The 19,976-nt window shown below is 42.6% G+C and overlaps 2 protein-coding genes and 1 long non-coding RNA gene across 9 annotated transcripts in view; 1 reads left to right on the plus strand and 2 right to left on the minus strand.

Moving 5' to 3' along the window:
- The window catches only part of NAA35 (N-alpha-acetyltransferase 35, NatC auxiliary subunit), a 34,362-nt gene extending 27,894 nt beyond the window's left edge, over positions 1–6,468 (minus strand). For 2 of the 4 annotated variants that reach the window (XM_074813356.1, XM_074813354.1), the window contains exons 1-6: positions 6,328–6,468; positions 4,734–4,875; positions 3,753–3,786; positions 2,246–2,360; positions 1,052–1,126; positions 66–233 (exon numbers count right to left, since the gene is read on the minus strand). In XM_074813356.1, the coding sequence (XP_074669457.1) occupies positions 66–233; positions 1,052–1,126; positions 2,246–2,360; positions 3,753–3,786; positions 4,734–4,857 (516 nt within the window). In that variant the 5' untranslated portion in view covers positions 4,858–4,875; positions 6,328–6,468. Of the gene's footprint in view, positions 1–65; positions 234–1,051; positions 1,127–2,245; positions 2,361–3,752; positions 3,787–4,733; positions 4,876–6,327 lie in introns of those variants that run through there. The other 2 variants (XM_074813358.1, XM_074813357.1) reach the window with 2 other exon arrangements.
- A 1,919-nt stretch (positions 6,469–8,387) lies between these two features.
- LOC141918002 (uncharacterized) lies at positions 8,388–14,037 on the minus strand. Its single transcript, XR_012621545.1, has 2 exons — positions 13,631–14,037; positions 8,388–8,623 (listed from the first exon to the last, which is right to left on the minus strand). It is a non-coding gene; the product is annotated as an uncharacterized LOC141918002 (long non-coding RNA).
- AGTPBP1 (ATP/GTP binding carboxypeptidase 1) overlaps positions 13,991–19,976 on the plus strand; it is a 74,829-nt gene continuing 68,843 nt past the window's right edge. Inside the window, exon 1 of one of the 4 annotated variants that reach the window (XM_074811894.1) lies at positions 13,991–14,006. The gene's annotated coding sequence lies outside the window, so the exon portion shown is untranslated. Of the gene's footprint in view, positions 14,007–14,094; positions 14,280–14,419; positions 14,507–19,976 lie in introns of those variants that run through there. The other 3 variants (XM_074811896.1, XM_074811895.1, XM_074811897.1) reach the window with 3 other exon arrangements.

Genomic DNA, 19,976 nt, shown 5'->3' on the forward strand with positions numbered 1-19,976 from the left:
ATTTGCGCTATGTAGCCTACATATAATGTTACGTATTTAATCATAGGAGGCACTGAAACACATACCTCCTCAAAAACAGCTGCTTTATTAACCTTTTCTCTGGCAATATCGCAGATTTTTAGGATCCCTAGAGCAAAAGCCTTCATAGCAGGATCTTCTATGAAGTCTGGATTATGAATGTAAAGGCAAGTGAATACCGTCTGTGCCAAGGAATGTCCCTCTAACCATGTTATCTAGGGAAAAGAAAATTAGAAGTTTTCCTCATGACAGCCAAGTCCTCATTTTCACATCTCCATTCTTTTTCTATCTTACTGTGCTTAAGTGAAACAATAGCATAAAACACAGTACGATCAGAGTTTTAATATGACCACTGTCCCTTTTCAAAAAAAAAGCCAGTATTTGGGGGGGGTGGGGGTTGGGGGAGAAGATGAATTACATTACACCTTATCAAATATACAGTGACCTTCACAAGTCTTTCTGGACTGAACTAATTTGAAATGTTGTTTTAAAAACCAAAGTAATTTTATTGATGCCATTTTAAAGAGTAAATTAAAATAATTTGTATCATTTACTGAGGAAATTAAGACACATACATAGAGGAAAAAAATCACAATTAATAAATAACTGATGATTCACTTATTTCCTTTCAAAATGGATTTAGATATTTTCTTTCCTTTCTTCAAAATGCCCCTGTAAGCTCAGTCAATACTGGCTGTACAGAAATGAGCAAGAGTGCTGTAGGTTACTGCACACTCACCTTCCAACACAGTCAAACAGCAATATACAGCAGGCAGTCAGATACCATACATTTAAAAACCACAAATTATAAAACCTTTTCATATTATTCAACACACTATGAGCTCTCTTCCGTAACAGTTTCTTATAATAAAAAACCCCCCAAAATCAGAATCATGCCTCTTATAATAGCCAATGCAAATACCTAAATGGAAATTGAAATATTGTGTGTATTTTCTGCTTTTTTTAAAACTGGATAAAAGGATTGTATTTTGAAAGCAAAACCATCTGACATTAAGAGCAAAGAAATACTTACCAAACAACAAAAACATGTATCCATTATTCCTACCAGCTCAGGTGAAGTGAGATCCTTTATTTTAATGGTGCCATCCTTTGAAAACAAAGAAAGAAATCTAAAGACTATGGAAGCCTACAGGCAAAATAGAACTTATTATTTGTACAGCCGAAAAGGAAATTACAATTTGGGCAAGACTTCAGAATATTTGTATACTACTAGCTTTACAGACCAGCTTCACAATATGCCTCAAATGCTGAAAAACTTTGCTTTCCCATCATTGTGTTCAACACTGACCACTGACCAAACATAAAGCTATTAAAAGAGAAAGCTAAAATAAAATTTCTGATGACTAGCCAATGAAAGTTTAAAACTAGTTAACTGTCAACACTTAAATCACAAAACAGTATGTATAATCATAATAAAGACAACACAGAATATACCAGACTCATCCTTTGAAGACTGCTTTTTACACTGCAGATAATTGTAGAGTTTACTGCCTTCAAGGTCAGGATCAAGGTGTCAGCAACCCTACTTCTTTCATTTTACTTGTCCAATGTATGCAATTCTGCATAAATTGTACATGACTTACATGGCCAATATTTTACACAGACTTCTCATAGTCCATTCAGAACAAGGTCCATGGTAAAAAATTACTTTTCTTCTGTGAGTGCATTATTTTTTCCAAATTAACAGAAGGTCTGTCAACTGTCCCCCACCAATTTTTCTTGACCATGCATCAAAAGTTAATCATCACTGTCAGTGTTGTTAAATTAGCCAGCTTCTGTTCAATGCTAATGAACTGACAGTCTCATAAAGTGTTAATTTCCAGCTTTTGTAAGGAAGCTGGTTTCCATTCAGCTTAAAGAGGGACTCACCAGTACATCTTCACATAAAAGACACATTTTGGGGAAGCACAGGGTGATGTGCAAAACCATTTCTGAAATTTATTTATTTGAAGTATCAATACCCAACAATCTCACAGTACTTTTCACTATAAGAGTTAGCATCATTGTAATAATGTCGGTGACAAAAAAGGTAAAGATCACGAGTTATTTCTTACTTAACTATCCAAAATAAAAAAGAAAAAACTATTTTAAGTAAAGACTGGAAACATGAATTATGTTGAATTATGCTTAACTGCAATTTGGTAGAACTGTATCATACTTTTACAGGCAGTGTAGGCAAACCCAGGAAAGTCACAGTCACACAAACCTTAATAGCTTGCTCAAAGTTAAGAACCTTTCTATTAACTTGGTTTCCAATCATACCAGCATCCATCTTGGGATCCATCATTTCAATGGCAGACATGGCTTCAAAAAGACCAAAACTAAGAACACCAATAAAAAAATTTTTTTAATGTAATTATTTTATACAAAAAATTCTTCACAAACCAGTGTAAAAGAACATACGATGACAAACTGGGTACAGTGTATTCTGACTACAGACAATAAGGTAAGGTATGTGAACATTACTACTGATCTTCAGAGATCATGGGTTTCAGGAATTTGAGGATCTCTCAACCAGTAAGAAAACAGATGCCTAAAAGAAAACTCTTAGCCTTTTTTTAAATCTGAAGAATACTCCTGAGCCAAATATCCCATTACTAAAATCTATGCACGCCTGTTTCTATACACCTCATAATGACACAGCATCACATAACATAATAAACTGATATTAACTGAACAAGCTGTTCTTTATTATGCTATATCCAAAAACCCAAGTAAGGTATGTCCCTCACAAACCAATGACAATATACATGATGCAGAGTGACAATAATATATACTGAATATGCCAACTTTGTTTAAAATGGGCACATTAAGAAAACTGATACAAAAAAACCCCAGCATGTGACAATGGATCACTTGTGGTCAGGCCATCAAAGCTTGCAGAACCACACCAAATGAAGACTGGGCTACAGAAGAAGGGATATAGTGCCTCACCTTTGGTTCATGATACTGATCAGACCTGCTGTACAAGCCTTTATTATATAAGAAAGGTTATTGTGTGTGGCACATTCTAATTCTGAAAGGCATATTTGCTCTGAAATGTTTTATGTATAAAATTATACCTCAAAAATGTGCTTTGATTGCACTGTTTTCTGAGCTTTTAGTCTTAAATAAGCACTTTTTCCTTTATGCAAGTGAACAGACTCATGTGGCTACAGTTTACTTTTATCTTTAAAATACTATAATCTTACAACATTCTTTAATGAATTCAGCAAGATTTTAGCACATCCTTTTTTTTCGAAATATCTATTTTCTTAATCTGTAGAGCTCTCAGTTTCTGTTTTAGCATGTCATTTAAGAGTAACGTTAAAGCACATGGCTTGTTTATCCTAAACTTGCTAGTGACATTTGAGGCAACCTAATTTGAAATCTTAAAGACTTTCTGGCATTTTTGTATAAAAGCATATCCACATAAAATAGTTCAGTAGGTTCAGCAGTGTCAACACCGCTGATCAGAAGGTGCTATAAACTTCTAAACTACATCGATTACTGAAAATGTAATGTTATACTGGCACCATGAGAAATGTGCAGCGTTCATACAGGTGCATCATATACATACTGCTAAGGACAAATGATATTCTGAATACTTCAATTACTTTATTTCAAGTTTAAAAAAAGCTTAGTTAATACTGCATGACTTGCTTATCAGTAAACATTAACATATTTGCACTAATCCTATCCAAAACCCAGAACTATCCCAGAGGCATACTTACAGCTTGTCATGAAGCAGTTCTCCTAACTTCAGTTCTACAAAGTAATAGAACAGGACAAACAATTACAATCATCCTTCTAGTGCAACTTTTCCAGGACAGTCTTCTCACTCACCAAACTATCTTATGCTAAGAGAGAACAAGGTGTGATAAGCAGACCAGATATTTCTACTCCACCTTCATTTGCTTTTACTTACAAAGCAATTTCAGGACTGAAAGGCTAAAAAACCCCCAGTTGTTCAGTCTTTTCTCATCCATCTCTCTTATTCAAGCAAGTTAAAGGGATTTTGGAATTACCACATAGCAGCATCTGAGCAGCCTGGAAGACAGCACAGCAGTTTTCTGTGCTCCTTTAGGCAGATGTCTTAATTTTTTCCAGGAGAGTTTACTGAAGGACTTGCTTTTCCTCATTACCTTTAATGAAGCCTTTAGATGTATTTAATGGGCACACAAACAGTATATCACTAATACACAGGAATTATTTGATGGCATAAGGAAACTGTGTTTATCGTTATCTAATATTGTGTGTAGTAAGTTGCAGTTTTGTTTTTCCCTAATGTAATCATAAAATCAGTTAGATGAAAAATGATGCACTGACCAATTAAATGAATAAATCATTGGATCCTAGAACCAAAAATGTACAGGAAAAAAGAGTGCTGATTCTGCATGGATGAATGAGGTTTCCATTTGGCGGAAGAGCCAGGAAGAAATCTTCACAAAAGAAAAAACTCAACAGGTGCAAAAACATGTAAGGTGGAAAAAATAAAAGACATCTATGTAATGTGGAAGAGGAAGCAAGGTGAGGTTCTTCTGATATTTCCAACCTCACAGTTACGTTAAACACAGGGAAACAACACAATCAATGTAGGCCATTCATCTGGAGCCTGAACCTGGGTCAAGATATTGCCTAAAACACCTCAAAGAACTACGCTTAGTCCTCCAAAGGATTCCAAGTTTTCTCAGAACACAAGCAGTCCAACTCACCTCGACAAGCTTCTTCAAAATCCTGGGTTATATCTATCCAGCTTGTATTGCTCTTTTCCATCTTGTCAGGCATACCGAGTTCCCATCCTGAATCATCATCTTCTACCGAAGCTTTCATAACCATGATACTGCACCTTTAAATCTGTATCAGAGACAGATTATGCACCAATTGGAGAAAGTCCTTCCCAGGCAGTAATTTTTCAAGAATCAGGTGAGAAAGAGAGATTAACCAACTGATTTCATTTAAACAGCTACCATTACATAAAACCAGCCCAAAAAACTTAACAAAAATTCTTTTAAAAAAATGTTTTCTTACTCACAGTTTCTCTACAACTAGCTTGCAGGCTACGAAACGTCAAAAACTAAGAACACAAAAACTAGCAGTACAGAGCCATAATTAAGTGTGTACGGTCAAACTGGAAATAAGAAACAGTGTCAAGAAATCCTCTCTTACAACAGATGCAGATTTCACATTTTTTTGGTATGTTTACACTATTAGGAATACGTATGTCCTCCCGCTGCTCTGTGAAAGGAATTAAAAAAAGGGAACTGTTAAACTGACCACACACGAGTTTGTTATTTGTACAAAGCGTGTCCAAATAGATTTGTGAAAATGTGCCTATTTCCTCTGTCTTCTTCAGCAGGAAGTAACATCAAGACCACCGCAACAACGTTAGGCAACTTCAGACTGGAATGTAATTTATAAACTCCACCGACTAGTTATAGCGAACAGGTTTTGTGCTTTCACAATCTCACGATACGCGGGGCAGCCCTGAGGAATTTTACGTTTTGCCAGCCTGTCTGCCTTTGAGAGATCAGCAATGCTAAACCTCCTCTTATCTAATCGGAGATCTCGCAAGATACACCAACGAGCCCGACGAGCTCCGAACAGCTTGATCAAAGCCGCCACGGAAGCTTTAAACAAAGGCCCCCGTGACTTGAGACCTCTCAGCCACCGGCAATTAACACAAACAAAGGGGGGCGGGGGGGGATCAAACGGGTTTTGCAAACGAGCCCAGGAGCCCCTCCGCCCGAGCAATGCCTGGCTTCCCTTCGCCCCCCGCTCAGTATGTCACTCACTAGTTCTCAAGCGACCGCAGGGACTGCCAGGCTCAGCGGGCTGCGGCGAGGAAATACGTGGGAAACGAATTAAAATAAATGCAAATCGCTGTTGAATTTCAGACATGAACGCCAGCACCGCCAGACCCTCCCGGGATCTCCTACCGCCGCAGGTTACCCGTGCCCAAACCCGGCGCCGTCTCGGCCCCGGCCGCCCCGCAGCCCACCGGGCCCTGCGAAGGCACGGGGCTGGCGGGCAGCCCAACTCCCGCCGGGCACCGGGCGCCGGGCACCAGTCACGGCGAGCTGCCGCACGCTGACAGGCTGGGCGGCTCCTCCGCCCCGCCGCAGGGGAAGCGCCAGCGCGGGGACATTAGCTCCACCGCGGGGCACCGGGATCGGCGCCGCGCCCGCCCGCCGCGGGGCTGGCTCTGCCCCGCGCCCCAGCGAGGCGAGGCGGGAGGCACTCGCGCTCCGCTGGCGGCACGCCACCCGCCTCCCCGCACCCTTCCCGCGCCAGGGAGAGAGACCTCACCCGTCGCGTCCCGCGCCACCGCCGTCCTCGCCGTCCTCCCCGTGCTCGTCCTCCCCCCTCCTGCCCGCCGAGCCAGCCCGCTCCCGCTCCGCCGCCGCCAGCCCGCGAACCCAGCGCAGGCGCACACGTGCGGCGGGGCCGCCCCGCGCCCCTCCCCCTCCGCAGGTACGCATGCGCTGGGCACGGCGGGCGGGGCGGGGCGGGGCGGGGCGGGGCGAGAGGTGGCGGCCCGCGGGAGAAAGGCAGGTGGCGGTCACGGCGCTCGGCAGTGCGCGGGCAGCCGCTGCTGGGCCGGGCGCGGCGACCGGCCGGCGCTCCGCTGAGTTCGGTGTCGGTGTGGGAACCCTGAGCACCCTGCCCCCCTCCCCCCCCCCTGTGGTGTGAGAGTAGCGGGGTGGAGCCCCGGGGAAGGGGAGGTGGCGGGAGCCCGTCGCCGCAGAGCGGGGACCCGAGTGCGCCTGGTCCAGCCTGGGAGCAAGAGGAGTCAAGAGAGGCCTGGCGGCATGTGGCGGCCGCGGCGCCATGGGCGGGCGGGGCCCTGCCGCTTGGCGAGGGCAGGGGGGCTCCGTGTCTAGGTCTGTCCCAGACGGTGTCGGCGAGCCGCTGCTAGCGGGGCCCGGCTCCCTCGCGGCAGGCGGCCGTGGTGGTGCCCCCTCCCAGTCCAGTCTCCGGTGCCTTCCGCCGGCTGGTCGCACGCTGGTGCGAATCGGGGCTTGGGAAAGCGCGGTGCTGACTGCTGGGCTGGGGGGCCGTGGGCTGAGCGGGCAGCGTGGTGCGGCCATGCGGGTCGTTCTGGCAGTTTGCCAACTTTGAATTGCCGAACTGAAAGACTTGAGGCTATTTTTTTTTTTCTTCCCCTGTGTCGTCTGTTTCCTCCCTTTTGCTCTCTCGGTCTTAAATCTATCTGCTAGAGGTTACGTAACTGTTTCTCTGCAGAGTTTACTCAGATGTGTCGGTTCTCTCTTATGGCGGGAGGAGACCACCTGGCGTTTTTAGAGCCATTTACAGGCAATTTTTTTTTTTTTTTTTTTTTCAAAACGCAGAAATTGCTTCCAGTGTTTCTGGCAAAGATCACCAATGTAAGCGACAGGGGCTGGTGTGCTTTACGAGCCAAACAGGGGCTAGCTTAAGTAGATTTTGCCTCCAAGGTTATGAGGAAGTAGGTTTTAAAACGCTGACTTCCGCCATCACCCTTTCTGTTCAAGGTGCTCAAAGCACAGAGCATTTGTACTTGGAGGAAAGCAAGAGGAGAAGACCCAGTGTGATCTCCAGTTAAACCAGTGACAGCACCTTCTTTGTCTGAAAGAATTGTCTTTGGTTCAATGGGTGTTGAAATGTCTGGTGGTTCACAGTTGCACTGTACTTAATTCCTGGGGTGATGTGCAACGCTGTATAATAGACATCTTGTAACGATCTTAAGGTTATGAAGATAAAGAGCAGATCATTATTGAACCTGATGGTGGTTAAAATATCTGTAAATGAAAGCTTCTTTAATACAGAAAACAGTGATACTTAGACCAGCACTCTGCTCTGTAGAAAGACTTGATTTTTCTGGGGAATTTCATTTTTCATTTCAGGAGAGGAGGGCTGTAGCCTATATAATAATGTCAAATAAAACTTTATGAAATTAGCAAAACCCCCCAGTATTTAATAAAAGTTCGTTTCTGAAAGGGTAGTATGTTTGCAGTTTGTCACAGATGCTTCCGTTAGCAAGTACATATTTGTGTTTGCCCAGGCTGAATGGTAACAATTATGAGCTGGCTTTTGTGACATAATTGTGGTGATCTCCAGGCATCAAAAGTGAACAGCAGGTTGGTTATGCATAACACGTTCACTCCAGTAACCCCTAAGCCAAGATGCGTGGTTTTGAGAACATCAAAGCACTTTAACCTAGTATGATACAATGAAGTGCATTGATAGAGTGCTGTGAAGGACTGATCTAACTTCTGGTACATGTGATACTCACATGGGAACATTCAGAGAAATAAAATTATTTTTAGGTTACACGCACTTTTTTTTTGGGGGGGGGGGGGAAGTAGATAACAAAAGTTACTAGCATTTAAAATGCCTTACTGTTTAATACAAAAGTATTGCTTTTCTCAGTCAAGCACATAGGTGTAGGATCCACAAGGTAGTCCTCAATGTTAAGCAAAACAGAAAAAAACAACCTCCAGGTAGTTCTTGGTGGTTGTATCCAGAACACGTTGTGTGCTTCCTTCTGGGTGAAGTAGGATTAGGTTAAATGTAAGAATTATGAGGAAGTTTCTTCAGTGTTGGTTATGGAGTACCTTTGTTCCTGTAATAGAATAAGAACATGTCATCATATACTTGACTTAAAAAGGCTGCTTTGTTTAAGAACTCTTCAGCTAACCATGTACCAGTTTTGGGTGTAGTTAAGTTGACTGCCTTCTATTTTTGTCTTTCCAAAATGATGTTATATTAATTTTGAAGGTACTGATGTATTTTATATGAGTTTGTAATATAGAGTGTCTATTTTTACACTGCAGAAACTCATACTAAAGCATTATGAATTTTTTAAGGATACTTAAGAGGAGAAATGAGCAAACTTGTCCTCTACTGTTCAGCTTAAAAAAAAAAAAAAAGGGAAATTTTGGCTGGCATAAGCAAAAAGGCATCTGCAGTCCTTGAAGTATTGTGTGCACAAAGGTCAATTAAATGGAAAACATAATTTACCAGTAAGTTTTGTCTGTTTATATTCTCCTCATGCTATTCTTAAAACACGCTAAATAAATAGAAGCAGATTTAAGAGACAACTCTCCTTTGTTTACTCTAAGGATCAAGATCTTAAGTGTGTGGAGTTACATACTGACCTGTCTGTACAAAATTACATCATTTGTTTATTTTCTGAATAACACAGAGAACCCTCCTCTCCCTCAAGAAGTGTCTTAAGTCCATTGTGGGAAGAGAGGTCACCTGCTGCAAGTTACTTTCAGCTAGCTTTCCCCCAAGAAGTAGGTATCTCATAGTCGTTTTTGAAGATTATTCTTTACCTTTTGCCTTGCTTGAAGTACATCTGATTTTTCAGGAATTTACCATTGCTTTGGATGTCCTTGTTAATGGAAGTAATTGGTGCAGGGAGAAAAGGAAAATGGTGTTATGTGGAAGTTTGCAAATACTTTCATAAATAGAAGAAGGTGACCTTCAGCTGGGCCAAAGTCTATTTAATTCTTGCTGTTCTTTAGTGTGCCTGTACATGAAAGAATTTACCACAGGCTATTTCAGATTAAGGGCCTTTTTAAAAACAAAACAACCTGAAAAACTGCCCCAGTTTGCAGCTGCATAGTACTTAGCTGACAGCTTTGTCCTAATATAAGCTTTCAAAATCTGGTGCATGATATAACTAAAAATACCTTTGATAGTAGTCAGGATATGAAGAAGTAGCAACATATATCCCTCAGTGCACAAACTAAATGATATGCATATTACTTTTTTTTTTTAAACTGTGAGGATGGAGGTTCTTACTTGACTGAAACACAGGAGATTCACTCTTGTTTTTTTGTGTGTGTTCATATTCTGCATATATAAATTAAATATGATTGTCAGTAGGCATGTGGAAAAAAGTGGCTGACTTGGTATAAGCCTTTGAAACATGGTGTATCACTTCAGAAATTTTTCCCCTTCCTGCCCTGAAAAACAACACCCACCCCTTCCCACCCCCAATCCCCACAACACTTAGATGAAAATATTCACCAGGGTACATATCTATACCTTTTCAATTACTGTGTGCAAAGAATATTGCTGGGTTATTTCATTTGTAGTATTACAAAAGCAAGAGTAGTTGAATGAACCACAGATGTGAGGTTGAACTAAAATGCTTTTGTATGCATTGAAATACACACATAACAGCACAAAAGATCTTCTGAAAGGTGAGAAAGAACAGAGGCTATGTTGGAAATGTACCAAGTGTTCTAATGGTTAGGGAAGAATGACATATCTAGATATAAAGAGCCAAAAACAAATTCTCCAGTGTGTATGTAGAGACAAGTGTTGGCTTTCAAATGAGGGAGTGATTGTTCTTCAGAGTTAAGGAGAGCTGGTAGCTGTGTTCATTATCTGGAACTGACTGGATATGTTCAGTACACAGGAGTGTAGAAACAGGCAAGGCAGATTTAACTAGTACAGGTTAAAATTTAATAGGAAACAATGAGTAGCCAGGTGATAATTACAAATGAGGAGGATAGGATCTAATAATGCTTACACATTGGTACCCATTAAAGTATTTTGAAGAGCTTTTTCTTGTTCTCCTTGCTTTTCCTGCTCCCAGAGGCGATAACCATTAGCTCTTAAAATGATTTGTGATTATTTTAGCTGTATGGTCCGATCCTGGAAGCTACAATGTACTGCTTACATAGTAGTAAATGTTGATTTAACAGACTATAAACATGCACTTGTGAGTGGGGAACCTGTCTTTGTCTAAAAACTTGTGTCTCTGTATAAACGTCAGCAATCTGAGCTGATTCACTGCTTGTCAAAAATTCTAAATGAATGCAATGTGATTTTGTGTAAACATATAAGCTGCCTTTTTAGCTTACCTCTGATGTCCTCACCTTTCCACATTGTCTGTGGACTGACATATATTTGTTTACTTTTTTCCTAAGTGCTTGGATTGTCCTGTTAAGAAGTATATTCCTATGACTGCATTCCCTACAAATACCAAAATCAGAGACTTAATACTGTGTGGAACCCCTTCTCCTTCATAAGACAGTATTACTGTTGCTGCTATTTTCAGAGAAGAGTGCCTGGCTCTCTGTCAAGCTTTCACTAAATGGCAGTATAATTTGCCATCACCTTATTTTCAAACCACCACAGATTTATGATTTTTCTCTGGCTAAAAAAAATGTTGTTTTCAGGACCCTTTTGTGCCTGTTAAAAATTTTACTTGAAACGTCATAAAATTTTGGGAAATCAAAAGAATAATGACCCATTATATTAACTTCATAGCATCAGATGTTTAGAATTGTACTCTGTTTAACATGATTTTTAAGTATATCTTTACAAAAGATTCACTTCTGCACGCAGTAGTGCGTTTGAAAACAAACAAAGCTGGGGCAGATTCCTGCAGTCTCATATAAGTAAACTGCATCTGATTTGGTGAGAATTACTGTGTAAGTGAGAACAGCAGTGGCCTGCTACTGCATTTGTACACCAGTCAAGTTTTCTGAAGGTAAACTTGTTCTCTGTAGAAATAAATCCTGAACTTCGAATCACTTTATCTGCCAGTGACCCTTAACTTCCTATAAACAGATGTTTTGCTAGTAAGAATAGGGGTTCTGCACAGAACAGTCTTTTGGGTGAAATATTTCAGATAAATGCAGCCCGCAAAAAAGAGAAGACTTTATCTTCTGCACTCTGTTCACATTAATAGTGAGAAAAGCTAATGGGTTTCAGTAACTCATACATAAGTATTTGTATTAGGCACGTTACTATCACTCGTTTTCTTTTAAATGAAATTAAACTTTCTGCCAGTCTTAAAATAATTTGATCTACTGCTGTGTCCTTTCTTCAGCAGCAAATTCTCTTATTTTTATCATGTGCCATGACACATATAGAGTTAAAAAACATTATTTTCTTAACTAACTTAAGTAAACTGACTTTGACTTCAGCTTTAAAAAATTTGAGGGATTTTTTTATCTACACCCCCCTTTATTTGCTCGTTACTTGCCAGAGCCTGCCTGACGCTATTTTTGTCTTTGCCTGAGTCATACGAGTCATACTTGAGTTTATTCCACATCTTCTGCTTTGCTTTAGACAAAGTTATGCATTTAAAATAATTCCATGAATAGAACTTCACAGAAAACCTGTAGCTGTACTGTTTGCTGTTTTAAGTATTCTCTCTTAATTGTTGTCCAATGTGACCGCTGTTATGGAACAAGTGAGACTGTTCCTGCCAGTTGCCAATGTGCTGGTAAATGCCTGCATGCTGATTATCTGCATTCTGCTTGTTCACACTAGATGACTGGAGAAACCTGTAAGGTAGGAGAGGGAGGCATCTCCTTCCAAATAAACATGTATTTTCTGATTGTAACACATATGCTTCCTAGAACTTGTAAACCTAATTAATATGGAATTATTTGCTGGAGAAAGACCAAGTGGATAGAATCAAGGATGACTGGTTATATGCCTAATCACTCCTATCCATTCATGTTAATATGATGGGAAGGGGACTGAATGTAATCAAGTATTTATGCATAAATTATGATAATGGACTAAGGAATCTGTTATACCACTTTAAACTTGAATTAACTCCACCAAAACTTTAGCTGACTTTCCTGATTTAATGGGTAGAAATTGCCTGATGCTAGTTAGCTAGACAGACTGTATTTAACTAGGCCCAGAGGGGGAGGACTGGTATCTGCCATGTCATAGCTACGCAAAAGTAGTCCCCTACTCCTAACTTGTGTGGTTTCTGTTGACTTGTCAGTAAAGCAGTTTTGTTCTGTGTCTGGAAGGTGTAGATGTGTATGTTTCTGATGCAGATCATCTATGGACCATTGTATGGATGATAAGCAGAATTTACCTTTCTAACACTGGAACATCACCTGAGTTAAAGGAGTAACAAGCAGGAACTGTAAACAATTCTTCAGGTGAATCAGCCCTAAGAAAGAGTTGCCAACTGTCACCATAAACGCACAGCTACTTCACAGACAGTAGAAGAGTCTTGGATGTCTTTGTGAGTGGAATAAATTACGGTGTGTAAGGCAGTAGCTGCAAGCGCTATAGCCAGGTGTATGTATTTTGAAAGGCAAGAGGAGTAAAGGGTGTACAGTTTTAAGGATCTGAAATCTGCTTTTTACTAAGTAAGAATTAGAATGTAACTACATGGTTACACAGTTGTTATTGGGAAATGAATCTGTTAGGGATTGTGCCTTTATCATTAGCTGTTGCTGGTAGAAATGGGATTTGAACTGGATTTCAATTTACTGGCCTTCACTAAAGGGCTGCTTCTCCTTTGTAAGTTTTGTAAACTACCAGTGTAAAGATCCGGCCTCGGAATTCTTAGCAGTTTCCTTTCTTCATTTGAAGAACTTCATGAAAAAGGAAACGTTACTTCTTGGTGGTTACAGATTAACAAGTGTCAGGGAGGGAGATTAAATTGCGGGCTTCCAGATGTCATCAGTGATACCGAGTGGTCAAAACCAGGCACGTAGAGGTTAATTTGCCATAAAATGTGATGTTTTTTAAGCGTATGAAGTATTATTTCCCTTTTACAAAGACTGGGAGGGGGAAGCACAAGAGAGTGAAGCCTTTGGCTTTTACAAATCACTAATCTGAGTTTTCTTACTTGCTTCAGTGCTTCCTCGGTGTCCTGGGCCGTAGGGATCTATAGCTTCCCTGCAGTTGTGAGGGACGACTCACGTGCCGTAAAAAATGGGGTGTGAAAGTTCCGCTGGGCGGGGGGCAGGCGCAGCACGGAGGCAGGAAGGCTCAGAGGCGAGCGGCCGCGGCGGAGGGTGGCGCTACCGGCCGAGCACGCTCACGGGGCTTGCCATGCTGATCCCGCAGCCACACGATTCCCACACGCCTGCCGCTTCGTGCGGCCGCCGCCCGCGGCAACCCGCACCCTCCCCGGCCACCGGCGAGGCGCCTCGGTGGCCGCAGGGGAAGTCCGCAGCAGCGCCGCGTCCGAAGCGGGCCGGGAGAAGGCAGCCCGCGGCCCGGTTAAGACCTTCCCGGCTTCCCCTCGCGGCCTCCGGGCACCGCGCTCCCCCCGGCGGCGGCGGCGCGTGGCGCCTGCGCGAGGCCGGGGCGCGGCGGGGCCCGTGACGCGCTGCGGCGGGCAGGTTCCTGCCGCCGGCGCTCGCATGAGGACGGCGGGGGCGCAGCGCGGGGCCGGCGCCCCCGCCTGAGCGCCGCGGGGTGAGGGGCACCCCTGCCGCCGCCTCTTGTCCCGCGGGGCAGCCCCAGCCCTCCGGACGGCGGCTGCCGCAGAGGTGACACCCCGCGGGCGGGCATCGCCCTCGGCAGCGCGGGCCGGGCCGCGGCGGGAGCGGGGCGGGGCGAGGCGCGGTGCCCGCGGGGCGGGGCCCGGCCGGCTGCCGGGTCTTCCCCGTGCCGGCAACCCGTTCCTGTCGGGGAGCAGCGGGTGTGCGTGGGGCCGCCCGGCCACGGCAGCGCTCTCCGGGAGCGGCGCCCGGCGGAGGCGGTGGCGGGCCCTACGGTAGGAGCGGTGCCTGGCTGCGTGGCCTGGCTGGGAGTCGGGTCTGCCCGCGGCACGGGGTGGAGCCGGAGGCTTGGCGGCGCGGAGCCCACCGGTGTCCGCAGGTGTTTCTTCGTCCACGCTGTTCACAGCGGTGCGTGGCCGATTCCGGCACGCGTCTCGGCAGTGCGAGGCGGCATTACAGCAAAACTGCGCTCCGCGAAGTAGAAAGGCAGTGGGTGACCCCCTGCCCTGCTGGCCCCGCAACGCTGTGGCCTTGTGGCGGGGCCCGGCCCGGCCCGGCGGGATAATGTAGCGTGGGTATTCCCTGGAAAACACGGCCACTGGAGTACACACTTCAGTGTGCCCAGATGGCCAAGAAGGCCAATGTCATCCTGGCTTGTATCAGAAATAACGTGGCCAGCAGGGACAGGGAAGGGATCTTACCCCTGTACTCGGCACTGGGGAGGCTGCACCTCGATGACTGTGTTCAGTTTTGGGCCCCTCACTACGAAAAGGACATTGAATTATTCGAGCGTGTCCAGAGAAGGGCAACGGAGCTGGTGAAGGGTCTGGAGCACATGTCTTATGAGGAGCGGCTGAGGGAACTGGGGTTGTTTAGTCTAAAGAAGAGGAGGCTGAGGGGAGACCTCATCGCCCTCTACAACTACCTGAAAGGAGGTTGCAGAGAGCCGGGGATGAGTCTCTTTAAGGAAATAACAAGTGATAGGACAAGAGGGAATGGCCTCAAGTTGCACCAGGGAAGGTTTAGACTGGATATTAGGAAGCATTTCTTTACAGAACGGGTTGTTAGGTGTTGGAATGGGCTGCCCAGGGAGGTGGTGGAGTCCCCATCCCTGGAGGTGTTTAAGAGTTGGGTTGACACAGCGCTGAGGGATATGGTGTAGTTGGGAACTGTCAGTGTTAGGTTAATGGTTGGACTGGATGATCTTCAAGGTCTTTTCCAACCTAGATGATTCTGTGATTCTGAGTAACACTTGCTTAGTGTGCCATACGGCATACCCTGCTGAACGTCTGTTTAACTTAACACTCCATGGGTAGGAGTTTATTAAATGTTTTTGGTTTTGTTTTTTTTTTTCCTGCCTTCTCTTATAGTTGGGGAAATCTTGCATAGCAATTATTTCTCCAGGTCTGGGTTCAATTGCTTGACAGAATATGAGAAATAGGCTGTGTATCAGGAGATGGGGTGATGTTTTTCTTCAGCGTAAACTGTTATCAGATGCTGACCTTTGTCAGATGTTTACGTATCCTGACCTGGATGAACTTTTGTTAAGTATGCTTGCAGCTGTAAACTTTCCATGGTATGTTATAGGGAGAGATGATATTCTTCTATGCACCTGCATGTGCATAGTGTAAAACACTATGAAACTTCAGTACAGCCTTGTGGTATGAATGTTAATTTTTGTGTATTTGTTTTTCCATCATGAGGGAATTAGCTCTCCTACAAGTGTATCCCCACTAATCATATTCTTTTAGAGAAATATGTGTGTGAAGTACCTTTATAGGTTATATTTAGTCAAGAGGCTTCCCTGTTTTGCAGGTAGCTTTCAGTGTGTATTTCACTGCTGCATATAGAGATGCGTGACAGCATGCTGTTGTTGGGATAGCCCCACCTTCTGATTAATCTTTCAGTGAAATCATACTTGTGACCTAAGAGTTTTTCTGGAAATTATACTTCATGGTGTGCATTGGGACTGTGAGTGCAAGTCTGTGTTGGAATATGTTTTTATTTTTTGCGCTGGGGAGTGGCAAGATAGTATCCTTTTCTGGAGACCTTCTTAACATCAAGATAATTTTATCACATGCCCCTATTTCAGCAGAACAAATTTTTATTGTTAGTTTCTGATGTCTCAGTTCACTACTGTGATTTTTTTTTTTTAATGCCAGCATAAATTAAGTACATTATTTTTTTGAAAGCTTCATAAAAATAAGTTTCTTCTTTTATTTTTTTTTTCAAAAAGGGAGGAAAGGATCTCAAACCAAGGAGTGGTCTTGGTGTGTGAAGTGATACCTCATCCGTGTTTGTGTGAAGTGATACCTGAGCTCAGGCTTAGCTTTCAGTTCAGGTTTTGGAGATGGCAGTGCTCATACCTAAGTTTTCATATTCAAGAAATTCGTAGAGTGTCTTCCAACAGGAAGCTTTTGAACTTGAAAAATATTCAGTTGTCTTGGTAGTAGATGGTAACGTACAATCAACTGGTTTATATTAGTTAGCTTACTGCTTCTAGGAGCAACTTCCCTGAAATTATGGGTGTGAAGCTACAATTAGAGAGGGAAAACTCTGGAGAAGGCTCCCTGAAGTCCTCTTGGCTTACAGAAGGAGCTTGCTATTTCACCTCATGTTTAGGTTTTAGTCTAGGGTAGACGTTCAACTTGTCACTCAACAACTTGTCAGCAATGTATCTTATGATTATAGACTTTGCAGTCTTTAAAATTCATCGTGATACTCTGCTGGACATATCTGAGAACCACCTGTTTTTTGGCTCTCAATATGTTACTTGAAACTTACTGAATTTCAGCATCTGCGAGCTGCTTGCTCTTAGGAGATTGCTCCTGTGATATGAATTGCTAATGCCAAAAGAGCTGAATGGTGCTCAAGTCACCCTGGCCCTGGAGTATAACTGCAGTAATTGAAGTGTTCAAACTCCTTAAACAACTTTAAGGGGAAGTCAGGTTTCTTGGAGTGAGTGTGAGAGTGCTGAACAATGCAGCTGCTGTATGAGTGCTTAGGAGGGATTTGGAATGGCAGTCTATCTCTGGGTATGTTTTCAAGCTCTGCCACTATCCACAGCTTAACTGTGCAATATACTGTGCTAAGCATCAAGAAGATTATGAACTGTGCAGTGTGTGTCCTGGATACATGGACAATTCAGCATGGTTTACATTTGGAAATACAGTTTTGTAAGTTAAACATAGAAAGACTGGAAGTAGGGGGGGAGGAGGGGAGCACCTGAGCATCCTTTCTTTTGGAACAGCTGCAGAGGTGACAGTCCTGAAACTGTCATCCTGAAAGCTTAAATGCATTAAAAGACACATACAAATTTTCACTACATCTTTGAAAAATCTTACAGTTTATGAGAAGCAGGGTGTCCAGGGTTTTGCGTACTGGAGGTAGGTGATACAGTTTTAATTGCTTAAAGTATAATTCATAAGCTAAATGGTACAAATCAAGGTTTTGACAGTGAGAATGTTGCTGAGTGTTTTATGAATTGCGAGATGATTGTGTTTCTGTGTACTAATGAGGTTGAAGGGCTGGAGTTATATTTGAGTAGATAAGTCTGCAACATGGAGCCAGATTTTTTGATTTTCTTTTTTTCTTCTGGATTAAAACCAGGCTCGAGGGTTTGCTTGAACTCAGCTGTTGAACTAGCAGGTTTAGATGTTTGGGTTGATTTCTTTACAGACTGACCTTAGCCATCAAGACAGTGTGAGCCAAAGGAGCAGTCACTGGGTTAGGTGCTGGAAAGAACCTCTGACATTTAGCACTGTATCAGTGAAGCATTTCCAAGAGCTGGGGAAAGTTACTACGTTCCAGTTGGTGTAGGGAAACGCATAGTTTCTGCTGATTGTCCTTCTCCTCCTGGCTATTTTTATTGCCCCCTTTCCCTCCCTGTGCTATTCACCTTCTACGTGATAAAAGGGTTATGCTAGGTGGGCAAGGAGTAACTGACTTTTGCAGTATTTCTGTCAATTTAAATCATGCAGTCTTTGAATGTGATACTCAGCCTGGTGATGGCAAATTTGTCGTGCCTTGAGGAGTAAACTTATGTTTGCCATGCCAGTAACTTTCTAGGAGGTTCTTTCCAGACAAGAAATTAAGTACTGTTTTCTTATTCTGCTTTTTTCCTAGTATAACAAAAAAAAAAAAAAAAAAGACAGGAAAAGATGCATTTAAAGGGAATCACTATTAGATATTCAAAACTTTTTTGGCTACGTGTATCAGACTTTGTTTTTACAGTTAAGTGGACTGGTGGTAATTGGCTGCATGACATAGTTGACAAGCTGCTGTATATGGCTTTGGTGCTTCAGTCTTCTGAGAAGCTTTATGTATGTCATTTTGAATGATTATATACTGCAGTTTATCTAGTCACGTCAAAAAGTCAGCACTTTGCTGTAATGCAGCAATGGGTAAACTGATCAGCTGATTTTTTTGTTTCCTACTATAAATATTTATAGCAAAGTGTACAAGGAAAAGACTGTAGCTGATTTTCAGAAGTATTTTTTCAGTTTTTCAAGTTTGAAAATTAGACTCTCTTCCACCAAAAAGGATTTTTTTTTTTTTTTTGGCAACTTAGAGGAGTTGGTTAGCTTTAGTCATTAAATAAAGGGTTATTTTCTCCCATTTCCACATGAAGCTTTATGGTTCCATCTGGAAGAAAAGTATCTCTAGTTCTTTTAGTATCTTAAACTTTTTCTCATGGAAGAAATAACTTTTAATGTACCCTTAGGTACATTATGTACCCTTACATACACATTAATGTACCCTTAGGTACATTATCATTTTTTGATGATGCTAAAAGCTTTTTGGACTGCTGCATATTAAAGTATTAGGAAGAGATAACTGTTTAGTGTGTGCTCAAAGCCATTCTGTCCTAATTTACAATTTAATTTAATTTAAGATACACCTGGTCCTGAAAATTGTCTCTCTCTGGGCTGTTCACTAGGGCTTTCAATTCCTGTGATACTTCCACAAAGTAAGATTGGGGATGGGGTAGGAAGTCTATGTTTTTGTTTCCCAGTGCTTGTAGAAGAAGGTTCAGGAACTGGGCTGGAATAGGCGACTCCAGAAAACAAATTTTCACTGCCACACTAGATATAACTCTTTATGTGTATGGGTTCTGTTTACTAGATTGTCTTGAGTACAGTGTAGGATTTGCCAACTTGCAATTTAGTGAAGCTTGAAGGATTTCCCCAGGTTTTCAATCACTGTAGTTTTAAGCTACACTATAGATAACTAAAACCTTCATGTATTGTACTGTGGATGGAGCTTTCAGCATATGAAATACTTCGTACAGGTAACTGTGGCACCTCAAAATAGTTTGTGAGAGTTTTCATCTAACATTAGATCTCATGTTTTTGTTAAGGAAATTGTTCACATCCAATAACTTTGCTAGTTTGCATGGCTTCAAGATAGAAGTGTTTTCTGTCAAAAAAACCAGTTTTTCAGAAATTACTTGTGGTAGTTGTCACTTGGGGTACTGAATTGGGAGACAATACATTATGTGTGAATGAGTAAATGATTAAATGGCCAGAGGGATAATTTAAGGTATAATTTCTAAGCCCTTTGCAAAGGGACAGGTCCTCCTTATGGTACAACAGGATGAGACGGTGGAGGCAGCATCACTGGATTAATAGCAGTGGCCAGTTCTTAACTGCTGTCAAAGGAAGAGCACTGTGCTGTCCTGGTGAATGTTTCTTGTGTAATCTCAAGTAACATACTGCAGTTTTCCATATTGTGCAGGGATATTTG

This window comes from Strix aluco, chromosome Z (assembly GCF_031877795.1).
Source record: "Strix aluco isolate bStrAlu1 chromosome Z, bStrAlu1.hap1, whole genome shotgun sequence".
NCBI lineage: Eukaryota > Metazoa > Chordata > Aves > Strigiformes > Strigidae > Strix > Strix aluco.